We start from the raw sequence: 21,662 nt of genomic DNA, 5'->3' as shown, positions 1-21,662 counted from the left end.
ATTTTTGGAAGAAACTACAAGCCTTGCTTAGGGGGGATCGTATTTTTTTGCATGACTTTAAGGGGGGGTTTAAAAAAATATTCTGGACATTTCAAATTTTCACCTGCCTCCCCCCCCTCCCCCTGCCACACATTATGAACGCAGCCTTAAAACTTGTGAAAGTTACAGTCAAGGGTACCAATAAAAAACGAATTTAGAAAAATAAAATATCTTTACTAGATTTGTGCAGCTTTTTGTACAAAACTTTTTACAAATATTTCTCTTCTTGGAAGATGTGATTCAACGATCAGGTCTTTTGGATAATATACAAGGTTATAAAATAAATGGTTCTAATAATATCTTAATAATCAATGAAGGATAATGAGCGCTGGATTCTTTCTTCCTCTGGTATGAGTAATTGTGTTTGGGATCTCTGGCGCAGGTCGATCTTCTCCCATTGGGCTAAGTTGTTTCTGAAAGGTATAAACATGATGGTGGTGAATAAGAGTGGGCATGGCTTGGTTAAAGCATTCTAAGGCTTGCTTTTCACTTGCGATGGAATAGACCTAGACTCGGGTGTTATTTTTTCCCATTTCAGACCATGTGTCATTCCCTTGAGTATCATTTCTTTGGTTATGCACAGTTGTGCATGAGAAGGCACAGGAATATGGATGTAGCTCAAACAGAATCTTTTTCTCAAAGGAACAATACTTAGTCTGAAATGGGAAAACATTATGCCCGAGCCGTGGGAGTCTATTGGAATTTCACTAAGCTAGTAAACTGTAGTTTGATCCAATTGAAAGAGGGGAGGGGAGGGGGTGTCATATTTGCATAGTCAGCTCACGCAAGCCAGTTGAAAAAGCTACCAATTTAAAGTACTACAAAGAAAAACATTTTTCTACTTACTCAATGTTGTACATCAGGTGTTCCATGTCGTTGATGTAACATTGTAGCAAAAGAAAACATGGCTTGACAATACCTTTGAGAAATCCCACCTACAGATTTAAGACATTGTGAGAAAAGGAAAAGAAATTAAGTATTCTTTGGGTAATGAGTGGTTTTCATGTGGGGAACACTTTTTGTAATGAACAGCACGTAGATCGTAGAGCAGTTTTTTGCATGAGTGGGAAACGATACGAATGAAAGTCTTAAAATGTTCAAAACTTTACTGAGTGCACTCGTGGTTCCACGTGAGTTTTGAACATTCTTAGGTCATCTATGACCAATAAGAGGGCAGTCAATGGAAATCTTCATAAGGGGTCGTACTGTTTATACAAACATTGTATGTAACACTGTACAAAAGTTCCGCGCTAAGCTGCTGACCTGGTTTTGAGGAAGCTCTTTCTTTCTTGTGCGATCCATCATCGGCAACGGATCAACTCCTTTCTGTTTTTCCTCATCACCCTGAAGGAATAATTTCGATCAGCCCACGATTTAATCACATCCAGGTGAGGGGAGGGGAGGGGAGGGGGGGGGGAAGAATCACCCTACTTGTCTCAAACACCCCTCCCCTCCAACAATAGTTCTGCAACATATGACTTAACAATGTTGTTCTACAAGTTGCAGGCCTTTGATGTCCGCATCTTTAAACGTACCTGTGTATAGAACTCCTCAAAAACCAATTTAACAGCTGTTTTCTGAACGTGCCAAGGTTTTGCCGAGGTACAAAGGTCACATGCCGTCATAATCAAGCGACGAATTAAACTTCTGTAAATTAAGAAATACAAATATGTCAAAGTAATTTGAAATGCTTGGGAACATATATTAGATTTCGTATGTCTGTGAAATAAGGTATGATTATTCTCACTGCACAGAGTTGACGATATCTTTTGAAATAATAAGAGCACGCGAGGCTGATCTTCATCCAATCAGAATACCCAAAAATGGCACCGTCACAGTCATTGAACTGCACCATAAGGTTTCGTTACACGAAACAATTTTTAGAGCAACATTGTTGTGGTAAAAGTTGACCTTTTGTAACATTGCGCGCAGTAACACAAATCGATGGCAATAATGTTGTGAGATTTAAAGGGTGGCTGATCTTCATCCAATCAGAACACTCGGAAATGGCACTGTCACAGTCACGGTAGGGCACTGCACCATTAAGGTCATGTTACACGATACGATTTTTAGAGCAACAATATTGCGCGCGGCAACACAAATCGATGGCAACAAGGTTGTGAGTCTTAAAGGTCGTTCAAAAATTCTAACACGTTGCTGCAACAAAATATCGTTAAAAATTGTAACCGCGCGCCTTGTTACACGAGAACAATTTTTCGCGAGACATTGTTGCGCAAAAAATGGTCGTTGCGAATCGTCTCGTGAAACTTCATAAAGGATAAAAAAATGCTCTATTAGAGGTGTGCAAAAAGCAAAAAAAAAAAAAAAAAAAAATGCTTAAGAAACAACTTAAACTTGACCTGTGTTCTTCATTCTCCCAGTCAAAGGAATTGTCTTGATGGATCTTTTCCAGGTCGCTTCTAGTGCCAAAAAACAAGGCCAGATCGGTGGCGAGAATGGCTTCTTGAAGTCCTTCGAGAACCTATCAAGGCATCAAGAAGCAATTATAATAAAAAATGAGTAACCTGTAAAAACTATTCTTTAAAAGATATTTGTAGCTCGATGCCTGGTACTTACGCTTCGATAATCGACTGGATTCAGGTGTCCAAACACGTTGTGTCCTTCATTCTAAAAAATAAAATTACAACTTGTAAGAAAGGGCGGGAGAATAATTTGGCTCTCTTCATATACAAACGCATATGGCTATTAAACTAGTAACACCGTTAATAACCTACTGCAGCCCAAAAATTACCTATAAGATAAATTTTAAAATGTTCAGCGCGCTCGGCTCCGGCGGGAAAATGATTTTTTCCCCTGTTCAATTAAACCAACATGACAGCAAATCAGTAACAGCGTTGATAACCTAATTTGCTAACAAATTATATACCTCTAAGATAAAGACGCCCTGATGGAAGTGATGCCATTCCATAGTAGACGTAGTGTATAGGTTGGCTAAAGGTGTTTTGGTTTGCAGCATAAATGCGTTGTTTTTCCCGCGGTGGTCCACGTCATGGCAGATCCCGGCTATGTACAGAGAGAGTTTCTACAACAGAAATAAAGAGAAACCAAACCTCAATTTGTTTGAACCCTGAAACAACCTCTGGGCTGATCTAAGTCAGGGCATGGCTAACTCACAGATTGAACCCTGAAACAATCTCTGGCCTGATCTAAGTCAGGGCATGGCTAACTCACAGATCGAACCCTAGAACAACCACTGGGCCGATCTAAGTCAGGGCACGGCTAACTCACAGATCGAACCCTGAAACAACCTCTGGATTGATCTATAAGTTAGGGCAAGGCTAACTCACAGATAGAGCCCTAGAACAACATAACGCAACATTGAAATTGTTTCCCATTGTGTATCAGTAACTTATCCAATCACAGCGCGTAGTTACGGTTACGGTTAAGATATTGTACGACTACAGTACGACTACAAATTTGCCGTTTCTTTACCACTGGTATGAAAACTGCGCTATACATTTACTGTAATATACTTTTAAGTGTCTTGTATTTTACCTCGAGTGGAGAGAGATTCTTGTTTTTACGAAGAAGGATGTAGACACTGTGCGAAACTGAGAAGGCGTGTGCCCAGTTATGATAGGGAATGTCTCGGTAACACTTACGAACCATCAGGGTAAAACGAACAATGGTTTCAAGATCCACTCTGAAAGAAAATAAATAGAGGATATTACATGGGCGCGCGGAGATACGAATTTTATCTTCGAGTGTTGAAAAGATCGCTACGTTCACTCGTGAGAGATTTTCAACACGAGAAGATAAAATTCGTATCTCCAAGCGGCCATGTAATCTTCTGTTTATTATATAATTATCAATGAAGTTTTTCAGGCAATTCTTTCCGTTTTTTTTGTTTTTTTTGTTTTTGTTTGAATAGCCATCGCAATGGTGTTATCTCACACGTGAAAGCAACATGTTATTTTCACGTGTGAAGATATCAATTTTTCGAAATAGAGAAAAATAGATATTTCATTGGTAATTATATAATAATATAAGATATATAATGAGGTAGGACCGGCCATTTGGATTAGCGAACACCTCTCTTGAACAACCGAGAGATCATCTCTGGGCCCAATTGTACGAAGGGTGGATAGCGATATCCGACGAATAAATCCTCATCCAGTCGATAAGTCGACGCCGTTATCTAATAAATTTAACCACTGAATATGATTTATCGTTCGGATAGCGCTATCCAGCCTTCGTACAACTGGGCCCTGAAGGCTAAACCTAATAAGAGGTACCCTCCTTTAACCGACCGTTGAACAATCGTCACCTCTATTAACCGAGCGCCCGGCTTTTTACGGGTGACCATTTTTAACTCCTTTACTTACTTGATTTGGCATGACTCAAAAAAGTCCTGTGTCATATGAATGAAGTATTTGGTCAGCAGATCGTAATCCTGGTGGATGTCGAAGTCCCAGCTAAAGGAATGAAGAAGACATTGTTACAAGGTCACTGTTACGGTCATGACACGGGATTGACGAAATCCAATAGGCCATTAAGAGGGAGCAAGCTTGCTGTGTTTCAATGGATATGATAGGGCAGGACAGGACAGCAGGAGTGGTGAAAAGAAGAGAAGACAGAACAGCGCAGTGCAGTACAGGTGAAGAGAGACCACTCCAATTTAACTTCAATCAGGTATAGAGTTAAAAATATTGAGCTACGAACAAAATGTTCGTTGATTGGCTATCACTCGTTTGAGCTGAGAGAAGCGAAATCCCCTGGATGAGAGGAGAGGAGAGGAGAGATATCAGGGTGTTAAGTAGAAACTATGGATGTAATAGTAACTAGACACAACATACCAGAGTTGTCAATAAAATTGTTGGTAGGCGGTTATGAAATTGAAATAGGCGGTAAACTGGAAATCACTGGAGCATGTAATCAAGGCATACTTCTCACCAGTCTCACTCCTCTCAAAAATTCAAGATGGCGGACAACGATCGTTGAAGTTTCGATTGCGTTGCAGTTTTCGTAGTACAGCAACAAAGATTGGGTTAAAATTTATTTTATTCACACATTTTGCTAGTTTAAAGAACTCTAATCAAGATTTACGATTACATTGGGAATTGGCTGAGTAGGCGGCTGAGTTAGTGAGAGAATTGGGAATTGGCTGAGTAGTCGGCTGAGTTAGTGAGAGAATTGGGAATTGGCTGAGTAGGCGGCTGAGTTAGTTAGAGAATTGGGAATTGGCTGAGTAGGCGGCTGAGTTAGTGAGAGAATTGGGAATTGGCTGAGTAGGCGGCCCAATTAGCAAACATACCTGTAAAAGTCAGGAGGGACCATGGCCAATTGAGAACCCATGGCAAATTCTTCGATTTCTTTGTCCGTTCCACGACAGTGGTAAGTTAGAACTTCTAACGCAACCTGGTGCTTTTGTTGAGCACGGCATAAACAGTTGTAGACCTGAAAAAAAGGCAGAAAAAATGAGAAAAATTCAATCGAACATCAATATTGTCCAAAAACCAAGAACGGGTAAGAGGCATGTTAACGGCGCATGCGCATTAAGGAGTCTCTTAAACAGGTTATTTCGTTCGGAATACCAGATTTTATTGTTGGTTTCTGTGTTGTTAATTTAAGAATTTAGGACCATACTTTCAGATATCGAGTGCTGAACCGTCGTATGGCAGCGCGAAGCATTTACGGGTACGCCGGAGATTTCGACCACGACACCGCTATCCGAAGAATTACAGACTGATCAGGAAGCTCGCCCAAAGCCTAAGGGAGAGGTTAGTCGGCCCCTAGACCGTAGATAATTAACCCCTTGCTATGACCACCAAACTCAAAATTTCGCTTGTGACTTTGATGGCTTTGAATGCATACTCACTCCTTTCCGTGTGGGATGCGTTTATGGTAAAACTAAACGTGACTTCATTTATACGAAAAGATAAATGGGGAAATACCAAAAGTGATTTTTAAAATTTTTATATTTATCAACTTAAAACCCAAACAATGTTTGATTTACCTGACTGTAATGTAAAGCTAACCCGCAGTATCCCGCGAACATCTCAAACGACTGCGCATCTGAAGACCAAAAAAGAGTGTCATGTCAAAAATACTCTCTCTCCCTCTCTCTCTGTCTCTCTCTCCCTCTCTCTGTCTCTCTCTCCCCCTCTCTCTCTCTCTCTCTCCCTCCCTCTCTGTCTCTCTCTGTCTCTCTCTGTCTCTCTCTGTCTCTCTCTGTCTCTCTTTGTTTATACTTGAAAAAGGGCGTAAATGGGAAAAACCGTAGTGACTTAACTGATGATAAAGTAGAGTCCCTGTGTTTTGAAATCATGAAGCCAAATAGCAAGTCTTTTGCCGTTTTAGCCTGTTATAGGCCTCCTAACTATGATACACGCTCATTTTTCAATATATTTGAAAATGTGTTAACAAAAATAGATTCTGAGTTTAAGGAAATTTATATCCTAGGGGATTTAAACTGTGATTTATTATCTACTAATATTAATCAGCAAACCCGCTATTTGAATACGACTGCTGAATTGTTTCAACTTACGCAGTTAATCACAGAACCAACTAGAGTCACTGAAAAAAGTAAAACCCTCATTGATGTGATCTTAACGAATAGCCCAGATAGGGTAGTCCGAAGTGGAGTGGTTCACATTGGTATCAGTGACCATAGTCTGGTTTATACAATACGGAAAATAGCAATTCCGACAAACAACAATCACTGTAAGATCTCATTTAGATCGGCTAAAAACTTTGACTCCGACAAGTTTCTTATGGATTTAGCAACACTCCCTTGGGATTGTTTGGATAATAAGGAAAGCCCGGATGACATGTGGGACAGATGGAAAGAGTTATTTCTCTCTGTTCTTGACTCGCACGCTCCGATCAAAACAAAACGAATAAGAAACAAGAAGTCTCCCTGGATGACAACTGATTTGAGGAAAGCTATGTACGATAGAGATAAAATGAAACAAAAAGCTACTCAAACGAATTCGAGGGACGACTGGAGTGATTATAAGTCTATTAGAAATCGCGTCAACAACGAGATAAAAAGAGCCAAGAAGTCATATTATGAAAATCATTTTGCACAAAATTCAAAAAACTCAAAGGAGGTCTGGAAAGCTATTAATGAAGTCCTCTCACGAAGGACTAAATCTGGCTCTTATGTAACATCTATCAAAACAGGTGATACATCGATGTGTGACTCGAAGGAAATAGCTGAGGTATTCAATTGTCATTTTTCTGAAATTGGGACTAAATTAGCTTGTTTAATTCCCGATGGACCGACTGCTTATAATGATTATCTAATTAGAATTGGCTCAACATTCACCTTACGACACACATCAGTTGATGAACTTATGAAAATCATTAATTCTATTGACGTTAAAAAAGCGACAGGTCTTGACGGTATACCATCTCATTTCATCAAGATTGCTTCACCAGTAATAAGTCAATCACTAGTGAAGCTATTCAATCAATCAGTTGATAAAGGGATTTTTCCCAACGGCTTGAAACTTGCGAAAGTTACGCCAATTCATAAAGCTAATGACAAAGATGATTTGAATAATTACCGTCCCATTTCGGTCTTACCTACTATTGCTAAGATTTTCGAGAGAATAGTTTTTAACCAGTTATATGAGTATCTAAACTCAAATAATTTACTTTCTCAAAAGCAGTCGGGATTTAGACCGCTTCATTCGACTACTACTGCACTCCTAGAAGCCACAACGGAGTGGCTTACCAATATGGATGAAGGTAAATTGAACTGTGTCACTTTCCTAGATTTTAAAAAAGCTTTTGACACAGTAAATCACTCCATACTTCTCCACAAATTATACTATTATGGGATTGCAGAAGAGTCGATAAAGTGGTTCAAATCTTACCTCACAGATCGTAGTCAGAGATGCTACATAAACCATACCTTATCTAGCTCTAGAACACTCGATTGCGGCATCCCTCAAGGCTCAATCCTTGGGCCATTATTATTTATTATTTACATAAACGATCTGCCAAATAGTGTCAAATTTTCAAATGCTAGAATGTATGCTGATGACACAAGTCTCACCACTTGTGGCACATCACAAAAGACTCTATTTGACGAGGTGAACGCTGATATTTCCAATATTCATAACTGGTTGAAAGCTAACAAACTTAGCTTAAATTCAGCTAAAACAGAGCACATGTTTATTGCTTCTGACGATAAATTGAAAAAAATTACCTCCGAACCACACATATATTTAAATAGCAAACCAATTACTAGAGTCTCTACAGCAAAAACTCTGGGTGTTGTGATTGACGAACGGGTGTCTTGGGTTGCTCATATTGATTACATTTGTAAAAAAATATCCTCTGGATTGAGTGGCATAAGACGAGTCCGCGATTACATCCCCTTGGAGACAGCTATTACCATATATGAGGCTCTCGTTTTACCTTGGTTTGACTATTGTGACGTGGTATGGGATAATTTACCAGTAACGTCTGCTGAAAGATTGCAAAAAATGCAAAATAGAGCTGCAAGAATAATAACAAAAAGCAGCTACGATGTCAGATCTAGTGATATTTTAACTTCTTTAGGCTGGAAAAGCTTACAAAGAAGAAGAAAGGAGCATAAAGCAATAATGATGTTTAAGACTTTAAATGCACTTGCACCAAAATCTGTAAGGGAACTCTTTTATTTTCAAGAAAATACCTACGATTTTCGTGGTAGAGAGAAGTGCTTAAAGTTACCGAAACCCAGCACTGAGTTTTTAAAAAGAGCTCTCTCTTATGACGGTGCAAAAGTGTGGAACTCGTTACCCCAAAGTGTCAGACTGTCCAATAATTTAAAATCTTTTAAGAGGAATCTTTCGTCTGTTGGTCCTTAACACTTTAATTACTATAATATTTTTGGGGGGTAGATGAGAATTTATTTCATAAATCTGTCTATATATTCTTAACGTTATTATTAATTTTTTATATATATTACCTATGAACTCGGTTTTCATGAAAACCAATTTGTACATTGATGAAATTTCCCGAGATTAAATAAAAGACATCTCTCTCTCTCTCTCTCTCTGTCTCTCTCTGTGTCTCTCTGTGTCTCTCTGTGTCTCTCTGTGTCTCTCTGTCTCTCTCTGTCTCTCTCTGTCTCTCTCTGTCTCTCTCTGTCTCTCTCTGTCTCTCTCTGTCTCTCTCTGTCTCTCTCTGTCTCTCTCTGTCTCTCTCTGTCTCTCTCTGTATCTCTCTTTCTCTCTCTGTCTCTCTCTGTCTCTCTCTGTCTCTCTCTGTCTCTCTCTGTCTCTCTCTGTCTCTCTCTGTCTCTGTCTCATTTCTATAGATTAGATCACATTGTAGTGCGTTCCTTATCCTTCTTCTTACATATTTTTACATTTACCAATAAGGTTATTCGCTCAGTGTTGAGCATTTTAGACCGCTCAAAATAAATGAAGTTTTTCAAATAAACTAAATGAATAAATGTTGGAAATTGTACATTTACACCTTTTGCCGTTCATTAACAGAAAATGTACATTCATCTGTGCCAATAGTTGTATCAATAACGTGTAATGTACTTTCATCAACACCACAAGTAACATCATTAGCGCGGATCAACTTTCAATAACGATAATTGAATATGCGTGTACATTCATAGGCATCAATGGACAATCAATAGCGCGTTCGTACATTCATATGCGCGGAATGTATTTTCTTGTGCGCGAAATTCAACTTCAATAGCACCAATTGACAGACAATTGCATTTATGGACAATCATTTACCCAAAAGTGAAAATTCATTAGTGCTATTAGCATAATCATTGACAATCTATAACGCGTTTGGACAATCATGAGGGTCAACGTTATATTCTATAGCGTGGTTCGACAAACATTTGCATGATTCGAATGAACAATAAGAGAAATAAAACAATCATTAGCGATTTGAAAAAAAACTATTTTAGCCTTCAATTTCTTCGCCATTTATACATCGTGGCAAATACGTTTGCATATATCTGAACCACAGATCACATTTAGCGATAGTGATGGTTGCCACATTTCTCTGGAACCCTTCCATTAGCAACTGCTTTCTGTAGAGACCTAGAGCAATCCCTTGTCGTCTTGCCTCAGCCCAATACAGTTCGTATGTTGTTGGATCTCTGGACGGCTGATGTCGGCTTTGATTGCTGCTTTAAGTGAGCTAATTGCTATTCTCCTACGCAGCCGCTATTATGGAGGCAGTTTCCTGAGTTTTTTATATGTTTTAAAGTGATAAAAAAAATCGCTAATGATTGTTTTATTTCTCTTATTGTTCATTCGAATCATGCAAATGTTTGTGGAAGGGAAGGGTTCCAGAGAAATGTGGCAACCATCACTATCGCTAAATGTGATCTGTGGTTCAGATATATGCAAACGTATTTGCCACGATGTATAAATGGCGAAGAAATTGAAGGCTAAAATAGTTTTTTTAAAAATCGCTAATGATTGTTTTATTTCTCTTATTGTTCATTCGAATCATGCAAATGTTTGTCGAACCACGCTATAGAATATAACGTTGACCCTCATGATTGTCCAAACGCGTTATAGATTGTCAATGATTATGCTAATAGCACTAATGAATTTTCACTTTTGGGTAAATGATTGTCCATAAATGCAATTGTTTGTCATTTGGTGTTATTGAAGTTGAACTTCGCGCACAAGAAAATACAATCCGCGCATATGAATGTACGAACGCGCTATTGATTGTCCATTGATGCCCATGAATGTACACGCATATTCAATTATCGTTATTGAAAGTTGATCCGCGCTAATGATGTTACTTGTGGTGTTGATGAAAGTACATTACACGTTATTGATACAACTATTGGCACAAATGAATGTACATTTTCTGTTAATGAACAGCAAAAGGTGTAAATGAAGCCAGTGAGGTGGCAAGTGCTGTTTCCTTTGGGAGTTTATTCCATTCCATAAATGTTCTTGGATAAGATGAGCACGTGTAATAATCCCTTATAGTCATTGGCTGTATGGCAAGCGTACTCTTTGGAGCGGGTTTTTTGAGTAGGAATGACTAACTAGTTTAATTCTGACATCCTTTTGACAGACTAGTTTATTTCTTGACAGATTATATATTTTTTCCTTTTTTATAAAGAAGTAACGAAGAATTTAGGATTAAAAATTGTGTTACCTTCAGTCGAAAAGAATCCCCTATAACTATTGACCATTTGGACTACACCAATAATACTAAAGAAAATAGACAAAGTAAATATGTTAAGATCGAAACAAGTTACAAATACAGAGATTTTGAGCACGACAAGTGGCTGACACATTCAAATTATTACACAGAAAGTTGAGCAATATACAAGGGCGGATCCAGGGTTTTTTGAAGGGGGGGTCTCAGGGGTAAATTTTGTGGGCAAGGGAATCCCAGTCGCATTTTTACCACAGGAAGCCCATTTGACCTCAGGAATGACAGGGGGGTCGCGACCCCCCCGACCCTCCCCCTGGATCCGCCCTTGATATAGCTAATAGAGTAGACCCCCCTGCACGTGACGTTAAAACAGTTCAATTTGAAGGACAAAACAAAAGGATTTCTATCTCCTGAGAATTGGAAACCTATTGTTATGTCCTCCAAATTGAGCTGCATTCCGACGTGCTGCAAGGGGTAGCAAGGGGTCTATACTTAGTTTGCAATCATTCCAAAGAGAGTAAAATAACTCAAATAAAGCCATTGCCGTCATGTTGGAAGATATGACAAAAGAAATCATTGAAAAAGCTTTTGTCAAATTCTTCCAACATGGCGTCTATGACGTCATGCGCAAACGAAGGATATTCCGTGTGTTTCCATACCTTCCTTTACACCTGACGGGCACGCAGAGTATATTTCGCGTGGTGTAGCCAGTCTTCATGTCTACCTCTCGGTTGAATCGGTGATCTCTATAAGCATCGCGTATGTTCAGTATCATCCCTTTGGAAGCTACGTAACCAGCGATGCCTTTAGTAGCTTCGAATCTATTGAACGTAATCGAAATATATGACACTTAGATACACACAAATGACTAGAGTGATGGTAAAAGGGTAAATTTTACACCGTGAAAAGATGAAAAAACTTACTGACGTTTCGGACGCTAGTCCTTCGTCGGAGTAAAAGAGGAGAGTTCTTTTACTCCGACGAAGGACTAGCGTCCGTTCTTTTGAAGAGCTCTTTTACTCCGACGAAGGACTAGCGTCCGAAACGTCAGTAAGTTTTTTCATCTTTTCACGGTGTATAATTTACCCTTTTATCATTACTGTTTCATCATAAACACCGACGCAGCTCACACTAGTTTTTAGCTAGTTATCTCTTCTCACAATCAAAATATATGACACTGAGACACACCCACTTGTCTAAAGTGATTTCATTTAACCCGTGAAAAAAAAAGTACGCAAAATAGTTAGTAGAAGACTCTAAACCCATTGTTTTCTTTTGTTTTTTATCAACTAGTACAAACTAAATAATCATTTTTCTTTCACGGGTTAAATAAAATCACTCTACAATCTTCTGCAAAATAAAATGTGCCACCTAGTATTTAAGAGGACCATCCCCCCTCTCCCCCCGTAGCAATGTTGTCTCGCATGCATTTTACCAGCCAACCGGTTTACAGTGTAGAAAACTTCCTTGGCCAACATTGCTAGGGGGAAAGGGGGGAAAGTGGCACATTATTTTTGCAGAAGATTTGTTATCAACCAGTACAAACTAAATAATCATTTTTCTTTCACTGGTTAAATAAAATCACTCTAGCTTATGTTTACGTTGTGTGGGTGACTGACCACAGGTAGCCCAAGCTCAAGATATCTACCATATAGAAATCTAAAATCTCTAAAAATGGATTTTTTCAATGATTACGATGGTGCGCGCAGTCTTTACTCGAAGGAACTTGAATTATACGTCACGCAACTTTTAATTTGATAAGTTGTAAGAGCGGGCTCTCTGTGTATTCCAGCAAAAACTTAAGTGTAGTAAATGTTACTGATCTTGATAAAGACGAAATAAGCCTGGCTATGACTTTATACGAGCAAGACGCTCACTTTAGGCATGCGCCATTTTGAGTGCGCGCTGTCTCATCCATAAAGAGGAACGCAGGCTCACGTTGGAAGAAATTAATTTGTATCGCCTCTTTGACGGAAAGATTTTGAAGTTTAAATACCTTATTTCTAGTCCGTTTTTGAACTTGAATCCCGTACCGTCCTCGTCTCCTTCGTCGAAAAGATTTGCGTAAAGTTCATTTGTTTTGGTGTCGAGTAAAAACAGAGAGCAACGATCTGCATTGACCAACTTCTTTGCAAAAGCCTGGGGATGACAAATGGAAAATGAAAACGGGAAATAGAAATTTGAAGTTGAAGATAAGTATGTTTGGCTTCCAATTTTTTATTCTCTTGTTCGTTCCTTCCTTCTATGATTTCGCCCATTCTACTTCTATGTAAATATAGTTGATCGTTGGTTCTTTCCTCGAGGGTTGTTCTCCGGATTCTCCGGTTTTTCCTCTCACTCCACAAAAATCAACCTCTGAATAAATCCCATTTGTCTTCTTTTCCTTTTTCCCCTTCCTTTCTCTCCATCACTTACCATAATTTTCTCGATAACTACATCCATGGTACATATCTCATCGAAAATCGATCTGCAATAACAACAGAAAAAAATAACTAAACTCATGTAAATCACGCAGGTGCAGAGGTCTCAGTTGATGTGAGCAAATCCCATGTTCTACAGTGGCGTAGCAAGAGTTGGAATGGTGAGCACACGCGTTTTGGCGCGAAAATTCCCTCCAAATCCACAGGTAGCCCAACAAAATAGAAAAATAAAAAACTCCCATTGGTCAAACGTTCGCAATTCTCCACGCCCCTGATATCCCATATTTATTCATAACGATTTTATTCGCAAATGAAATGATGACGATAATGGCAAAAAGGGTGATAACGTAACAAGGAGGAACTGAGTGACATAATACGCTTTTTTTTTTTTTTGTTTCAGTATAAAAGGCTAAAGATTTTAAAGAAAATTATAAAGTTTAACGTTTTGGACCGAAGTTATCATTTGAATACTAATATTAATTAATTAAGTCATCCCTCAATAAACTAGAAGAAAAAATGAAGTTTACCTGACGACGTTCAATAAAAAGCTGTTTAAATCCTTTTGCTTTTGGATTTGCTTTGATATCTAAATACATTAAGAAGATAAAGAGCATTAATTAAGTGTCAAAGTAAAAATAATTATCATTAGCTATTATTAAACCAACTTACCTCAGCGTGATGAATTGCTATACTTCCCCACACCAAGTAACTGTTTAAAATCTAGATATGCCAGATAGAAAATGAAAATTAGAAGGGATTGAAAGCGAGAGAAAGGAAAAAAAATGGGATCTCAAGTAATTCAATAAAGGAAGAACTAAGACAGATAGAAAAATGGAATGAATGTAACTAGAATTTGCAGCAAAGTCAGCAATAAACAAAACGAAGGAGAAACAAAATCGATGGGTTAACCCACCAACAGATTGACCGACGATCGAAGGATCATTCGACCACACTATCGACCAATCGACCAACCAAAAGAAAATAAGCATCAGACTTGGTATGGACAACCAACCAACCGACCAAAGGACCGACCGGATCAATCAACGTTGGGAGCTTTGGAAATATGACCCTCAACAATAGATCTCTTTACTTTGGGCGTAATTGTTTTACCATTTCAGACCACGTGTCATTCCCTAGAGTATTATTTCTTTGTTCTACAGTTCACATCAGAAGACACATGAATGTCGATACAACTCAAACAAAGAATCTTATTCTCAAGGTCTAGGTCTAAATAGGTCTAGCCTTGACTGAAATCGTATCATGACATAGGAATAAAAAGACATTCCTACCTCTTCGTCTTCTTTTTGAAAAGGAGAACTTCCTAACGATTTGACAAGCTCTACAACCCCTACATTCAGAACAAACACGGTTATTTACTAAATGTGACCTGTTTACTCTGTACGGTTGTTAAAAGATGATGCGTTGTGGTAACACCAAATGACGTAAAATTGTATTGATCGCCATTTTGAATATTAAAACTTGATTAAGAATAGAAGATCCCAGGTGAGAATGATAAACCACGTGATCACCTTACCAACTAAAATGCCATCTGATTGGATGATAGGTTGACAGAGAACGGACTGGGCAGTACTATCTTAAAAGGGGGAGAAAACTAGATTAGATAAATTTAGCATTTGGAAAAAAACAAAAGCAAGAGAGAAAATCGAAAATCAAGAAAATACAGACAAACAGACAGAAAGACAGACAGACAGACAGACAGACAGACAGACAGATCTATCATACCTTCTATGCCGATCCCTTTAGGGAATCTTTCATCCTAAACAAAAAGAGCAAAGTATAATAGTTCTGCAAATTCACTTTCCTTATGAAATCAAGAGAACACCACTCGAGCGAAAAGGAGAAGCATTTTAAAAGTCATATGCAACTGTGTTTTGCGCGCTACACGTCTGCAACGGCCACTGACGTTGAGGAAATGAATGCCGTGTGATTTGACACTTCTATGCTACGCGCTACACATTTTCATTGTTCATTTTTAACAAGATCAAACTAGCACGCATAGAGTATGTCGCGCGATTTGCTACAGGAACAGATCCAGTGCAACTTTGGGTAACATTTCTCTGCATGCTGTTGTCGGTTATGCCGCGCGCAGCGTGGTGGTCTCACCCCTAAGATATCTTTAGTGAAGACATTCTCGCCACTCTCTGCCACATATGCTGCTACAGTAGAACCTTTGCCGATGGGTTGGCGATTAAGAGTACGACACCTAGTAATAGTTAAATCAAAGTATAATATAATTGTTAGCCCAAGCACTTAAAAAATAGAGATAAGGCGGACATGATGCATAATTATAAGAACTGAAAAAGCCAAGAGGAAATTTATGGCAGCTATGACGTAACGTTTAGCCCAGGATAAAATGATATGTCAGCCATGTTGGTTCCTTTGTTCCATTCATCCAACATGGCGGCTATACCATAATGTTAAGCCCAGGATAAAATGATATGTCAGCCATGTTGGTTCCTTTGTTCCATTCATCCAACATGGCGGCTATACCATAATGTTAAGCTCAGGGAAAAAAATTCATAATATGTCAGGCATGTTGGTTCCTTTGTTCCATTCATCCAAGATGGTGGCTATGACGTAACGTTTACCCAGGAATTCAGAAAAAGACATGGAACAATAATATGATAAAGACAAAACTATGCAGCGTGCCTTTTAACCAAAAAAAGTAACACATACCTTGGTTTTGTTTCAGAATATAGATAGATATCCTAGAATAGAAGTGAAAAAGGATGACGAGTTGAAGATTGTGAATGAGATAGTTTTGTCAGAGGTACAGGTTCTAGTTCTTACCGTTCCGTTCTTATCAACAAGATACAAGGAATGTCGATCTGCATGAGTCGCTGTTAGGACGATAAAAAAAATCAATTAATTCAATTCGTTTTTGTTAAGGGAAACCATCTTCTAACGTAACTCCCTTAAGGTGCTGACACACGGTGCAACATTGCATGCAACATCGCACGAAACCGGACTGTTGCAGCGTGTGTCTACCCCAAACTTGTTGCATGCAACAAATCTGAAGTTGCTGTGAATCGCGCTCTACTCTTGCAACATTGCGCGCAACAAATTTCATCATATGAACATGGCTGCAACATTACCTGCAACATTTTGAAATTTCCAGCCAATCAGCTAGCACCAAATTTATAACTTCTGACCATGCATCTTAACATATCAGGCTGACACAAGCGATATTGCGTGATTTTGTTGCAATGTGTGTCACCCCGATTCAAATTTGTTTCTTGCAATGTTGCGCGCAATGTTGCACCGTGCGTCAGCACCTTTAGTACGTCGGATAGAGGTTGGATGACTGATTTAGCCAATCATGACGCGCGACATTGATGATCACTGATTCGATCAAAAGTTATTGGCAACTGCACGGTAAGGGTCACGGTCACTGTCACGGTAAGGGTCACGGTCATGTTCAAAGTCACGGTCATGGTCAAAGTCACGGTCACGGTCACGGTCACGGTCACGGTCACGGTCACGGTCACGGTCACGGTCACGGTCACGGTCACGGTCACGGTCACGGTACGGTATGTCAGTACTGTTTTTAATGATCATACGAAATGTGTTCTATATATGTCTTACCGGCAGCAATACTTTTCACGAGTTCGTTCATTACTCGTGCCTTCTGTGGTTGCTGATGGATATCTTTGGTTAATTGTTGAAGCATCTTGCGCTTGTCCGAGTGTACGCAGAACTGGCATCAAAAATATCAAAATCTTTAAAATCACGCCTCATTCACTAGTACGAGAGAATAGGAGTTAAAACCGACGTACCTTCCATCGTGAGAGCGATGAATTGACGCCTAAGAGAAAATAAGTTATTAGAAATGTTTTCCATTTGGGGTCGCTGTGGGAAATAACTTAGCATTTGGGGTTCCTGCGTTCCTGAGGACGGTACTATACGATCTAATTTGCGTACCGGAAACATTATCATACCTTCAGTAGTTCCTTCGATTTTTCGTAGATAGTGAGATTTTCGTATTAACCATCTTTCGATTTGATCGCAGCTTGCTACCTCCAGTACAAGTTCATCTAGTACGTTAGGGTTGGCTAAAAGGTAGTCTTTGACTTGCTGTTCTGTTAGTCCTAGCAGTAACCAAGGTAACCAGTACATTAATCACAAGATAGGTAAATATGAGATGGGGGCAAAATTTGCAACTTAGGAAGAACTAATCGTCGGTGTGATTATTGTTTGAGACATCAAAATGGCTACTACCGCAAACTACCTGCCATGACATTTAAATGGCTTCCTTGCTATGACATTGAAATGCCTTCCCCTTCTGAACCAATCCAAGGCGCACGATTGCCATTTAATCAGTGCCTAATAAAATCTCTTGACCCCGAAAGCCCATTGAAGACCTGCCATGACGTTTAAATGACTTTCATGCCGTGACATTGAAATGGTTTCCTCTATGAACCCATCGAAAACGCAAGACGACATCCGAATCAGTGATTAATAAAATTTCTTGAACCCGAAAGCCCCTTGCGGATCTACTGTTATGAGAGAGAAAATGAATGTTTTTACAGACTAAGCTAGACATCAGTTTTCTAATTACTATTTCTTATCGTATGAAAACAAGATAAAGAACGATCAATTAGCTATATAAAAATATCGATATAAGATTTCAGCAAGGCTGCCATCACGCACAAGTTTAGATAATGGTATCCATTGAATTCACAAGTAAACCTCTTAGCTCCTCCCATTGCCATTTGTACCTCTGGTTACGCCCTTCGCACTTTTTATCCCTTTGCTCACTTATTTTGACACTATTCTTTTAAATCTTATGATAGAAATATTCCTCGTAGCCTTTTCTATACATTTACAATATGTAAAAACGCAAAACGAAATCCGAATCAGTAGTCAATAAAATTCTTTGACATGAAAACCAATTACAGAACTGCCATGACCTTTAAATGCCTTCCATGCCATGACCTTTAAATGGCTTCCATGCCGTCGACATTTAAATGGCCTCCTCTCTAAACCAATCTAAAACACAAGAAAGACACCCGACAGTTTACCCAACTATAAAACTCTTGAACCTGAAAACCAATTGCAGATTCTATACTGCAAGCTACCTGCTATGCATTTGAAATTACTTTCTTGCCGTGAAATTCAAATGGCTTCCTCTTCCTCAATCGAAGAGTGCAGATTAGTAAACCAGGAAATTTCATAGTTCCCTACCGCGAAATGTTGAGTTGACGTAGTACCATTAAATTACTGTAACACAAGTCAAAAATCAAAAATTAAACCATACCATTTTCAAGGAAATTCTTGTCTTTTTTATGACACTAGACAAAAACAATCTTTTTCTTATCCTATTTCTATTTTATGTCAAATGAGAGAAGTCTGCGTATTTTGCCGCTTTGCTGTCTCCGCCGTTTCCTCGGCTCGTCTCTTGCCATTAAATTCCACTTACATCGGACCGAAGAATTGCAAAAAACACTTAACATTTCGTCACAATTTAATAAAAACGACAAACAGCATCTTAATATTTTAATAACTTTGTGGAAAGTTTAATGAAGGAGTTAAAAGCTTTGTTACGGGTTCATAGTGCCGATCGTCTTTTTTTTTTTTCTTTTTTCTTTTTCCAACCTGTCTTTCACTCTCTTTTCTCACTTTTACATTTTGAGACATGTTTTCACTTTAGCATTTTTTAAAGGACCTGTCTGAGAAGGAAAACCATCTTTCTTTGACTTTTTCTAGAATCTCAATTCTAGATCAATATCGCTAAATACATGTCAAAAACACAGTATGAAAAATACGCGAGATGTTATAATTAATAGTTGTTCTCCTTCATGAAAACTGGAAAGATACAACCCCTCGAAGCGAAAAACAACACATACATTCATAAAAATTCTTTTGTTTATCAAAAGTATCATAAAAATCTTGGCTTAATTTTCCGTTCCATTTGCTATACCGCGGTTATGAAATACTAATTTTAAAAGTAATGGATCTCCGTGAGAACTATAGAGGCTTAAAAACAATGCGAGAAGGATAACCAAACAATGAAAAACAGTAAGGATTTTAAAAAGTCTTTTAATTAAAAATCGTTGTCTAGCTTGATGGGAAATCCATGGGACTTCTAAGTCATTTAGTGTCAAGGAAAGCTAAGGGAATGCCTTTTTCTTTTATTTAGCGGGCCGATATTAAGATTTCAATATGCTTTTTTCATTGCTTGGCTTGCGTATTTAGGATCCAGTCATCAAGTATATTGAAATGACGTAAAAGAAATGTCTATAGCCTGCCTTTATTAAAAAATTAAAAAAAACTAATAAAAAACCCGGAGTTCTTCAAAACCTTAGATAACAAATGCTTGATTTAACAATTGAGTCAAAAATCAAAGGGGAAAAGTATAAATATCTTAAAGAGATAACGATATACCGACTTTTTTTTAATTTTAGAAAGTGTTGTATATTTTTCCTTTTTTGAACGATAAAAACAAATATGCGAAAAAATTGAAAGCGTACGATAATTAACGGTAGGTTTAATATTCTGTGTGATCTAAAATTATTTGCTCTTATAAATTAACCGGCTTTCTTGAAATAAGAACGAGGGAAAAAGAGCTCAATTAGAAAAGAAAATAAATTGAGATAGAAAATTTGTTATTAGTTTTGAAAAAGATAAATGGTCTCAAAGCAATAGAACTGATTTTCTTTCTTTCTTTCTTTTTTTTTCATGTCGTTTTTCGTCTTCAGATTCTAAGATTTGGATAACTTTAAAATCGGTTGAATATTTTTAGCTAGTAATTAAATTTTAACTCGCTATAGAACTAATCATTTCTTTCGATGCAGTCAACATCTAATAATAAAGCGTAACTTTTTTACATGGTTTAAAAACTGCAAGCTTAATTTAAATTTTGTGGAACAAAACATCGTGCTTTTCTTCCCAAAATTTCATTATTTTTAAATTCAACAAGTTTTAAGTATGCAATTTAGTGATGACAAAGAACAATACTACAAGACCTAATAGTAATGTTTCACACAATTATTTTAAAGCCCGATGAGAGTTAAATGAGAAAATATCAAGTTTCATCAACAAAGTGTGCATAAATTACGCCAAGTCAAATAATCCCGAAATTTGAAACCCTAGAACTCATAAACCCATCTACACGAACAAAATCTTGTAAAATACCTATTTTTCTGTCAGCAGTTGCCAAATTATTCTAATAATCAATAAGAGAGGTGTATTTATTTGTTTTGGAGAAGTAGCTATTTACACATTTACAAGGGTTTGGGAGAAAACTTTTAGACTCTACATTATTTTTCTATAACGTCGTACTTTGGCCTCCGTTAGAGTTTCGAATGGTGTTGAATATATTAAATAATGAAAGAGTTTGATCTAACTTTCAGCTGTTTAAAGCTTTTAAATTGAAGCTTCGGCAATTTTCTATTCGGGGATGTTTTAATATTTGTTTTGATATTTGCATAAAAATCGAAAACTTAGTCCCGCATTTTGAAGCAAATCTCCATTGAAGTCTTCATGTTTTCCCCCCAATAGTTTTTGCTCAATGAAAAGAAAGTGAAGCTTTATAGTTTTTCAAACGAAGAAGGAATAATAATTAAGACATTAGGGAATTACCTTGACAAGTTTTCTTAACTGAAAGTAGAAAATTTTTACATTAAAGTGAAGTAAACTTACCGCGCGAATGGCGAGTTTTCAAGAGTCCGTCTTCAAGATTTGCAGCGTTTTCTTTCAGAATTGGCCTTATCTGAACTTGGTTGGGTAAAGGTGGAAGCCTTCTGACGCTAACTTGTCGTGTTGGAGAAGACATTTTCATTTGTTTTTGGAGAACTTACAGAGAAAACTAAACATGAAGAAGATTCCAACAAACTCATTGCCATTGTTGTTACCTTGGAGCTTCTTCGTCAGATTTTATACCAACTTCGGAGCACGCGCAGATTCGTCGTCGGCTTGTTGTCAGCCAATCATATTTCAGAAATATTTCCCTAAACACTGTCGTTCAAACTTCGGTAAATTATCGGAAGAAGATTCTTCACTTGACTTCCGTTTCCGTTTCCGAAAATTTATTTGAAAAATTATATATTAACAAGAGACCTTCTCTTG

General features: G+C 38.0%; 1 protein-coding gene across 1 annotated transcript; it reads right to left on the bottom strand.

Moving 5' to 3' along the window:
* Positions 1 to 192: 192 nt before the first annotated feature.
* On the bottom strand, positions 193 to 21,454 carry LOC116291773 (cAMP and cAMP-inhibited cGMP 3',5'-cyclic phosphodiesterase 10A). Its single transcript, XM_089032730.1, has 27 exons — positions 21,237 to 21,454; positions 17,534 to 17,683; positions 17,372 to 17,400; positions 17,181 to 17,292; positions 16,386 to 16,435; positions 16,272 to 16,303; positions 15,699 to 15,798; positions 15,318 to 15,351; positions 15,109 to 15,168; positions 14,864 to 14,922; positions 14,244 to 14,294; positions 14,102 to 14,160; positions 13,570 to 13,621; positions 13,151 to 13,293; positions 11,814 to 11,975; positions 11,152 to 11,207; positions 6,017 to 6,075; positions 5,315 to 5,457; positions 4,386 to 4,475; positions 3,556 to 3,703; positions 2,927 to 3,082; positions 2,617 to 2,667; positions 2,400 to 2,521; positions 1,575 to 1,686; positions 1,303 to 1,383; positions 886 to 974; positions 193 to 452 (listed from the first exon to the last, which is right to left on the bottom strand). Exons 1-27 carry the CDS (start codon positions 21,373 to 21,375, stop codon positions 341 to 343), a joined length of 2,451 nt encoding a protein of 816 aa, XP_088888856.1. The 5' UTR covers positions 21,376 to 21,454; the 3' UTR covers positions 193 to 340.
* Between the last annotated feature and the right edge of the window lie 208 nt (positions 21,455 to 21,662).

This window comes from Actinia tenebrosa, unplaced genomic scaffold (genome assembly GCF_029948245.1).
Source record: "Actinia tenebrosa isolate PJP-AT-01 unplaced genomic scaffold, QUT_ActTen_1.0 PGA_scaffold1__47_contigs__length_23844297, whole genome shotgun sequence".
NCBI lineage: Eukaryota > Metazoa > Cnidaria > Anthozoa > Actiniaria > Actiniidae > Actinia > Actinia tenebrosa.
This window is presented reverse-complemented; position numbering and strand designations above follow the sequence as displayed.

Excerpts from the sequence above, each read along its gene's own strand:
- LOC116291773 (XM_089032730.1), bottom strand. The coding sequence starts at position 21,375 with ATGAAAATGTCTTCTCCAACACGACAAGTTAGCGTCAGAAGGCTTCCA. Across the intron at positions 13,622-14,101 it reads TTTTTATTGAACGTCGTCAG|ATCGATTTTCGATGAGATAT; the intron begins GTAAACTTCATT and ends TTGTTATTGCAG. Across the intron at positions 2,522-2,616 it reads ATCCAGTCGATTATCGAAGC|GTTCTCGAAGGACTTCAAGA; the intron begins GTAAGTACCAGG and ends ATGCCTTGATAG.